This window comes from Molossus molossus, unplaced genomic scaffold (assembly GCF_014108415.1).
Source record: "Molossus molossus isolate mMolMol1 unplaced genomic scaffold, mMolMol1.p scaffold_m16_p_2, whole genome shotgun sequence".
NCBI classification, from domain to species: domain Eukaryota; kingdom Metazoa; phylum Chordata; class Mammalia; order Chiroptera; family Molossidae; genus Molossus; species Molossus molossus.
Genome location: NW_023425355.1, coordinates 37,067,227 through 37,076,036, shown reverse-complemented (window position 1 = coordinate 37,076,036; position 8,810 = coordinate 37,067,227). Strand labels below are relative to the sequence as shown.

At 37.1% G+C, this 8,810-nt stretch overlaps 1 protein-coding gene across 3 annotated transcripts; it reads right to left on the bottom strand.

Moving 5' to 3' along the window:
• Window positions 1-425: 425 nt before the first annotated feature.
• On the bottom strand, window positions 426-6,564 carry NXT2 (nuclear transport factor 2 like export factor 2). 3 transcript variants are annotated; one of them, XM_036271474.1, is made up of 5 exons: window positions 6,546-6,564; window positions 6,339-6,423; window positions 5,205-5,291; window positions 3,675-3,819; window positions 426-2,555 (listed from the first exon to the last, which is right to left on the bottom strand). In XM_036271474.1, the coding sequence occupies exons 2-5, from the start codon at window positions 6,351-6,353 to the stop codon at window positions 2,374-2,376; spliced, it is 429 nt and encodes a 142-aa protein (XP_036127367.1). In that variant the 5' UTR covers window positions 6,354-6,423; window positions 6,546-6,564; the 3' UTR covers window positions 426-2,373. The 3 variants fall into 3 exon arrangements, with proteins under 3 accessions (XP_036127367.1, XP_036127365.1, XP_036127366.1); XM_036271472.1 differs by lacking the exons at window positions 6,339-6,423; window positions 6,546-6,564 and adding an exon at window positions 6,057-6,184; XM_036271473.1 differs by lacking the exons at window positions 6,339-6,423; window positions 6,546-6,564 and adding an exon at window positions 6,066-6,154.
• Window positions 6,565-8,810: the final 2,246 nt, after the last annotated feature.

Sequence of the window (8,810 nt, the reverse complement as noted above, 5' to 3'; positions counted from 1 at the left end):
CCCTGATTGGGAATAGAACTGGGATCTCTCAGTCCATGGGACAATGCTTAATCCACTGAGCCACACCAGCCAGGTTTTGACATATTTTTAATGTAAAGTTAAAGAAACCATACTTTTTGGAAACTAACTGTATTTTGGTTTCACTGCCTACCAAACAGCATTTTAGCTTGTTTCTCAAGGTTAAAATTTCAACGTCTCACCAGAAACTTCACTGCTATGTCAAATGGGTAATCTTGGGAATGCGAATATTTGGTAGGAAAACAGGAAGAATAGGTGGGCTGGAGAAAAGACAATGTCCAATTTATCAAACACTGTTTTCAACATTCTAAGTTTTTTTTCAAATTTGAAAAACCTTACCTTGTAAATATACAATTACCTGTTCTAGAGCCTTAAAAAAAATCAAAAGACCTTAAAACAAGCTTGAGAAAACTTATCAAGACAAACTTTATTTTTTTCAAGTTACAAAAATATGTGCATGTCAAAAATACAGTCTAGTCCATACAAGAGTAGTTCCAATCATTTAAAAGTTACACAGAATTTGGAAAAAGCAGTTCATACACGAGTCTTAAAACATTCAGTTCATGAATAGTATACAACCGCTCAATTTAGTTATTGCTAGTTATTTGCAGCTTTTACTTGAGACTGCTCTCCACAAGGGAAAGGGCAGTGTTTGGGCACTCTGACTACTGCTGTTAAAACTGTGGTTTTTAAAAAGCCAATCCAAAATCTGAATAAGTTCATTTTGAATAAAGTATAAGTTTTGATTAATATTACAAAAAGGAGGGGTCTAAATTTCAATTCCACTCCCTTTTCCTATTTAATTCTATTTTATTAATATATCAGAAATATAATGTATTGTTTAGAGGAAGAGTAAATGAATTACTGTTTTTCAAATGAAGTGACAAGAAACATTAACTTTGAATTGCAATGTACAAAGCTGGCATATCTAGCTTAAAAACATTAAAACAATAAATTCAAGAATGGAAAAACATTTAATGTTTAACCAAAAACCAAAGCTGTATTTCTTTCTCTTTAGATTTTGAGAGATAAAATGAATCAATTTGTTCTTTTGAAGTTTATGGGCTAATAAAGATCTGCTGCTCTCTACTTTGTTGTTAAAAAGACAAGGACTTAACTGGGACATGTCTTGAAACAAATCTATTTGCTCACAATGCCATATAAAAGAACAAATCATAAAATTAAATAATTTCAACTTTAATGAGCAAAAATAATAATGTAGTTCACAGTGTAAAACACAGAAAAGAAATCACTTACTTTGGGGGTAGATAGTACACAGGAGACTTTTGGCTTGAAGTTTACATGGAAGACTTAGAAGTTAAGCGTGTCCCAAAGAGAAAGCAATGGCTTTGTTTCCCACTTTCCTGTCAGACCCTACTGCAGGGTCAGGTTTATTGCTGACACTTTACCCCCATAAGTTCTTGAATACACTGAGACATATATTGGTGGTATGAGGTGAACTGGAATAACCCTTAAAATTAATTTTTAGAACAAAAGTGACACTCGTGACCATTTGGCAATACTTATTACCTTAATGACATAAACCCTAAAAAAGGCTACATTTTTAGGAGGTAGAAAACACGTACCAAAAATTTACCATTTGACCACCCCTCCTAACTTTTGGCCAACCTTGGATCTCTGTTATTTCTCACTCCCCATTCTCTCATTAAAGCTGTTAGTCCCACTACCATTCATTACCTCAGGTTATAAACCTGGAGCTGCCAAGAAAAATCTTTTTAAGAAGTTTTGCTTTTAAATCACTGAGTATATCCAATACTCAGGTATCACCTAAGAACATATTATCTCTCTTTAGTAGATTAATTCACTTCATAAGAACATGTCAACATAGAAAACATTAGGCAACATAAAAAAAGACCAATGAACATCTCTACCTGTGATTCTAATTATGTCAGAGTAGTATGCAAACCAAAATTAGTGATATTTTCATTGAACTGATCTGAAAAAGCCTTATACCAAAACTGTATTACATGTTTACTGAAAATAGGTATGTGTTCTACTATAAAATTAACCTAATAACAAAAAAAACCCACTCCACTTCCTCCCAGAGAGTTATGTTGTGCCGCTATCCTGCATAGTATAAAAGGATTTCATTTTTGGAATAGGCTGGGCTCACAGTGAGTATGTTAGTACAGAGACCATGTGTTTATATTACTAAATTAATATCATTAGTGAAATGTAAGGCATGTAAAAAACTAGCATTAAAGCTCTTAAGGGCAATAACCCAACTACCAGCTGCTAGAAAAGGTGCTGCTAGGAATTTAAACAATGAAATGAATTCACATAAACTGCATTGCTAAAACTAATGGACCAAAGGAGAATGGACCTTCCCCTCCTTTAGCTAGTAGCCCAATCTTGAAAACGGAAGCAATCACTTGCAATCTTCCACACAGTGTTGTCAGGAGTAGTCTGAGCGGTCAGCAGGAAGTTCTGATTGAAGAAGTGCTGTCTGTTTCCATCAAACTTCACAGTTCCACTGGTCACAACAAGAACTGTAGTCTGAGCCTGAGTAGCTTGCTCTTTCCCATACACACACAAAAAAAGAAAAAAAGGATGGTTTATATCTCTAAATAAGCAGATTTTCAGGCATAAAATACATTGCTCATAATTTAACACTTAAAAACACATTTGATAAACATTCTTTACTTTGAACATTCTCTTAAGCATGCACACCCAAAGCCAAAAAACCTAAATAGTAATTTCAAAGATACTAAAATTATTTTCCATCCAGAAAGATTTTGGGTACTCCAAAGTTTCAAAATAAAGAGCTTATATCTAGCATAGGATTTCATTGGGTTTCTAACAAGCCTTTTTCATGTTTTGCTTCTTAAGCTACTGCTGTTTTCAAGAACTGTAAAGGAAAAAGAGCCCTGGCTGGTTTTGCTCAGTGGTTAGAGCATCGGTCTGCGGTCCAGAGAGACCCGGGTTCGGTTCCCGCTAAGGGCACATACCTCGGTTGCAGTTTGTCCCCAGCCCTGGTTGGGTCGTGCGAGTGGCAATCACTTGATGTGTCCATTTCACATCGATGTTTCTCTCTCTCTCTCTCCCTCCCACTCTATCTGAACAAAAAATGGAAAAAAAATGTCCTTGGGTGAGGATAAAAAAAAAAAAAGGAAAAAGAAATTACCCTAACCTACTACTTAAGATAATTAGGACCGACTTAGAGGTTAATCTTATAAATGGCATCAGTGTATCTTATATCTAAATCTGTTTTGCCATAAGTTATCCTTTCACATAACAGAGTTTCTTCTGTGAAATTTTAATAAGTTGTAAGATAATGAAATACATTAATTAGGGATATGGTGTAATTTTTCTCTGGAGACATTTCAAGGCATAGAAGGCAACTATTTAGAAAAAAATAGATATTTGTTCCTTTCCATCAATAAAAATCACATTTAGCTTCAATTTCTCATATAACTTTTAATAAACTATAATCACACAATGCACCAAAACCTACTAATGACCTGCTGGAGTGAGAGAGATCTAAAAGAATACTAAAAGTTTAATTTCATAGTTTCATAATATTTACTTGCTCAGAAAAGTATACTCCTACATCAAAAGATGCTTGCTGCTGAGGTTAAAGCTCAGTGCTCACTGAAGTAAAACAAAGGAAGTACTTTGAAAGACCATGATCTTACCATGAACTGGTTGGCAATCTAACATATTAACCTGGAATTCACTAGAAGGCAACACCTCAAAAAAATTAGCTAGGGCTTCTAGCCCTGTAACAACATTTCCATTCCATATTAAAGTGGCCTTGTCCAGATACAGCCGGGTCAGTAGCTAAAAAGAAAGAAAAAAGGAAATATTTTTATTTCTGGGAAGGCATTTTAACACAAGTGAACTGAAAGGTTATAGGTGATATATAAGCATTTTCATAGTTCTGTCTCCATCTCTACTTCCCTACCAACTTCCACTGGAACACAACATGAACAAGGTTTAATCTTAATAAACTAGGCAGCTAAATATACCTTTTTAAAAATATTTCACTTTAGCCACAATGAGAAAACTACATCTAAACTGGAAACGAGTTTTAAAATTAAACTTCATTAAAAGAATTATTGAAGTTGTCTTTCATCAGGCCCTATGTGCACACTTGAATCCTAGTGTTTATATACATGGAGTCATTTCATGTTTGAACTATTTAATGTTGTAAGTGTTAGAAAGAATTCTTCTTTTTACTACTCAAAAAGCAGTACCATTACTTGCTAAAGCAGTTTTTAATAGGTCAAGTAAGTTAAGGCTCCACTAGGCAAAATTCAACTATTAACTTTTTAGTCACAACAGTTTTATATGTCACAGAACTATTTGTTTAATTGTAATATTTATCATGGACTAAAAGGCCAACACACATCTTGACTCTGCCCCCCCCTCCCTTTTGCTACTTTATTTTTGAAAGCAGCAAGGCACAAAAAACATCCATTATCACTTCCCTTGTCCCTGTTACATCAAACATCAGTGCCAGGAACTTCTTTTATCTTCTGCCTTAAAAAATAACTTTTTAGAGATAAGATGTTAGCTTCTGTACCTGCAATATAGAGAAAGCTCTCTAAAATACAATCTATGCTGATAAGAGACCTAGGCAAGACTGGAGCACATACTGAAATAATTACTTAGAAGATATGGCTCAGGGATAAATTACAATGAAAACAGCTGACAAAGTGATAAGTTGCTCTTTTTAAGACTAAAAAATATCCAAGTCATGTGGCTTCTGCTTGTGAGTGACAGCTACAGCTGTGAAATATAATTTAAAAATTATTTATTAATATATGCAATTAAAGGGACAAACCAGGGAACATTCCCTATAATGTCAGACTCCTTCACCAGCACTAATACTATTTTAACCAAATTGGGACTGAGAAAACATAACATAAATAAATATATGTTGGGTCCTTTGTTAAGTGCAGTATTTAAACTGATTCCCACTTATCACCCTAGAAATAAAATGAGGTTAAGAGAGGTTAGCAACTTACCCAAGGTCAGAGATAGGCAAATGCAAAACTGGTATATGATTCCAGAGTCCACATTTCCATAGTACCATACCATTCCTTCCCTCAACAATGTACTTTTCAAGAAAAGTACCAGAGTTATCACTTAAGTCAGAAGAATGGCTGGCTTAAAAAAAGAACTGGTATTTAATAAAGAGTAACAGAGCCTATAACACTCACCCGTCTTCTTTTGTCCATTGTCTCATAGTAAATACTGACAAACTCCTCAGCAGCTCTACATGCCTGGTCTACATAAGTTTTAAAATCCTACAAGAAAAATTTTATAAGTGCCCATTACCACCCCTCCAAACCCTCACAAACACAAGCCCACCAACAGAAGCTGATAATCTATTTCAATTATTTTGTAGCTGTGTACACAGTCCATATTCTTCCATATAAACTGGACATTTTAAAGGTTTAGGGCTCAAAAGTTTCCCATTTTAAAAATTGTTACTATTTTTAGGTACGTATTTTTAGGACATACTCATCCCTCATTAGTGCATTTGATATTTTTTTCTCACTTCAAATATAAATTTATAATCCTAGCTTGGAAACCGGTACTTTAATCTCCCAATATTTTACAAAACATTAACTGTAATAAAAATGTTGCAGTTTGAACCTTGAAAAAAGTGGGGGTGGAGGAATTGCCACTGAATAAATTATGAACGTGCTGAGTTCTCTTTACAAGTGAGAATGACCAAAATAAGAAGTTTTTGAATGAAAACAAAACAAAAAAGATAGAATAACAATAAAGTTCAATTGAACTACTTGAAAAATTAGGTATTTAGGAACCGTTCTCACATTACATAAAAATTCACCGGCATTTGTAAAGAATTGTGAAACCGAATTAAAGAAATGCTGTTGGGATTTTCTCCTGCAGGAAGATTAAGTACCTTCTTCCCCAGCCACTTCCCCAGCCCAGTCTACTATTTGAATTAAGAACTAGTTTCATTTCTAGCTCAGATGACGGAAAGTTATATATACAGGAAGATAAGCCAAAAAAAGGAGCTTGCAAGCCATAGACAACAGAACCTCACATGCCCGCCTCTCGCTAGCTCCCATCTCAGGGTCCTTTCCAACATCTTAAAGCGATTGCACAGGCGCCGGGGGTAGGAGTCAGGAGTTGGGGGTCCGGGATGACGGTGTCGGGACAGAGGGGGTCTGAAGAGAGCGGGCCCCGCCCCGCAGCCCGGCGGGCCAGGCCCTGATTCGCTAATTCACCACGTGATTGGCAGCCATCCCGGCCGGGCGACCCTCCCCTCAGCCACCCAAGCCCCAGCGCTCAAGCACCCTGCCGAAGGGCCCTGCACTCACCACTGCCATGGCCATCGGGGAGCTTGAAGCAGCCGGTGGAAGCAGTGGCGGCGTTACTACGTTCTCACGTGTCTGGCTCCCTCTGCTGTAGGAGGACCAAATATTAAGGAAGAAAGCGAAACCCGCCAAACGTACGGAATTCTTTCCCCGCCCATTTTCTCCCGGAAGTCGACTGGTTCGTTGTTAAAAGTATCCCGATGTTCCAACCTTAAGCCGCTTCCTTTCAGTTCCTCCGGTACCCTCCCAATCGTCTTATGTATTCATTTGTTTGGTATTTATTTAGTTTGGAAGAAAAAAAAAAAGTCACTTTGCTTTTGTAAACTGGATACTCTAACATCGCCACATCCCCAATCACAAGTCCTGAGACAAACAAAAAATAAGTATCTAAAATATCCAACAGGGGAACTCTTTGCTTTAGGAGGCGGGGCCAAGGCTACCTGAAGACCAATGAGAAACGCAGGAAAAGACATACAGATCTGTAGCCAATAGGAACAGTGGGTAGGGCTTGGAGGAGCGCGCGCAATCATACTGCGCATGACTGGCAACGAACGGTTTACAGTTCTGGAAGATTCTGGAAAAATCGATCCTCGTATTAAACTCCATCATCTCCGTAGTATTCCTAAGTAACTTTGATTTTGCACTATTCAGTGGAAAAGGCCCACCCAGTACCTCCCTTTTTATAGACCTAAAATGAAGACTACTGTAAAGTACTATTTGCCATTTTCCACAGAAAACCCGGTAACTAGCTAAAATTTGAGAGAGGTGACATCGAGTAAGGTACTTTTCTACGCATTTTAACTCATATTCATGTATTAGTTACAATAACGCTATGAAGTAATTATCTCCATTTTATAGTTAAATAACCTGCTTCATACACTGGTTGGAGTTCTGTTCAAGTTAATTTCATTACCCCTGCAAACTGACTTTACTCCCCGGCATCTTTTAAAACCGTTTAAGTCAAAGCTGCCCAACACTCCTGGGGGTTCAAAGCAATTACGTATTTCTGTAGTCCTACCTTGGGAGGCTGGCTTGTGGCTCCTCAGAATAATGGTCACTCCTTCTTCGGTATCCTGCTTTGCCTCCCGGACTCCATTCTTTTCCAAATCTCCTCATATTTTTAACTTTTTTTTTACCCCTACGCCTCGGCTTTCCTTTTGCCTAATTCTAACTGCCGCTTTTCTTCTAGTACCTTCTCCTCCCGTGAACTCTACCCTTACTGGCGGCACTTCCGGGGGTCTCCTATTTAAAACCTCCTTCCTCCCACGTGATCTGGATTGTTACTTGTATGCTAATGAATCTCAAGAACTCATCTCCAGCCCCCACCTCTGCTCTGAACTCAGATTCCACATAAGGATATGAACAGGAGAATGCACTACAGGCTTCTCAAACTTGTAGAGTCCAGAATTTAAACTCGTTACTTCCTCTTCACTAATATTGTTATGTATTCTTTCTGTCATTTATGCTTGTATTCTTGAAATCTTTTTGGGGGGTCCCTCCACTATCATGATTCATTCATTAATTCAACAAATATTTATTAAGTGCATGCTATGGGCCAGGCTCTATACAAGGCTCTGACTATAGAATGGAGAGCAAAATAGACATGAAGCTCACAGTGTACGGGAGTGCTAGACAATAAACAAAACATTAATGAATTACAGAGGAGTTGTGAATAACTTGCAGAATTGTGCTAATTCTTTGAAGCAACCTGGTTGTCAGTCTGTCTCTCTCCTCTGTCTCTCCTCTGTCCAAAAATTTTAACTTTCATTGCTCTATTCTCATTTTTCTAAAATTTTCCTAATTTTTAAAGACCTACTTTGGTCTGCTCTCAATTTACCTTTTCATACTTTTCTCCCATTATTTACCAACATTGGCAAAGTTAACTACTATTTCTCTCACATTGATGTTTCTCACTCTCTCTTTCTCTCTCTCCCCCTATCTCCTTCCCTTCCTCCTTCCCTCCCAATCTCTCTCTAAAAAAATAAAAAAAATAAATAAATGGAAAAAATATCCCCCGGTGAAGGTTAACAACAAAAAAAGATATTTATTGCCTTATAGGTGATTGCTTTTTCTTGATCAAAAGCTTAGAATGTGTCTGGTGTTTATTATGATTTCATTCAATCTTCCCAACCCTGGAGAGGGAAATATTATATTATCTAGATTTTTAAGAGTTTAAAGAGGTTAAGTAAATTGTCCATGATGACAAAGCTAATGGAGCTGGGATTACAACGCACAACTGTTTTGCTCTTAGACATTTTACTATTCATGCATTTATTTCTATTATGCTTATTTTGGAATGTTTGTTCCCTCCATTTATACCTGCCCTTCAGGAACTAGGACAGGTGAAGTGTTTTCTGTGAAGCTTTCCCTCATTTCATGTCCCTAGAACCCCAAAATATATGATCTGTTCTATGGCTATGAGTAGTGGCTTTTGGTGTGGGGCGACAATACCGGGAGCTACATCAGTGTTTAAGA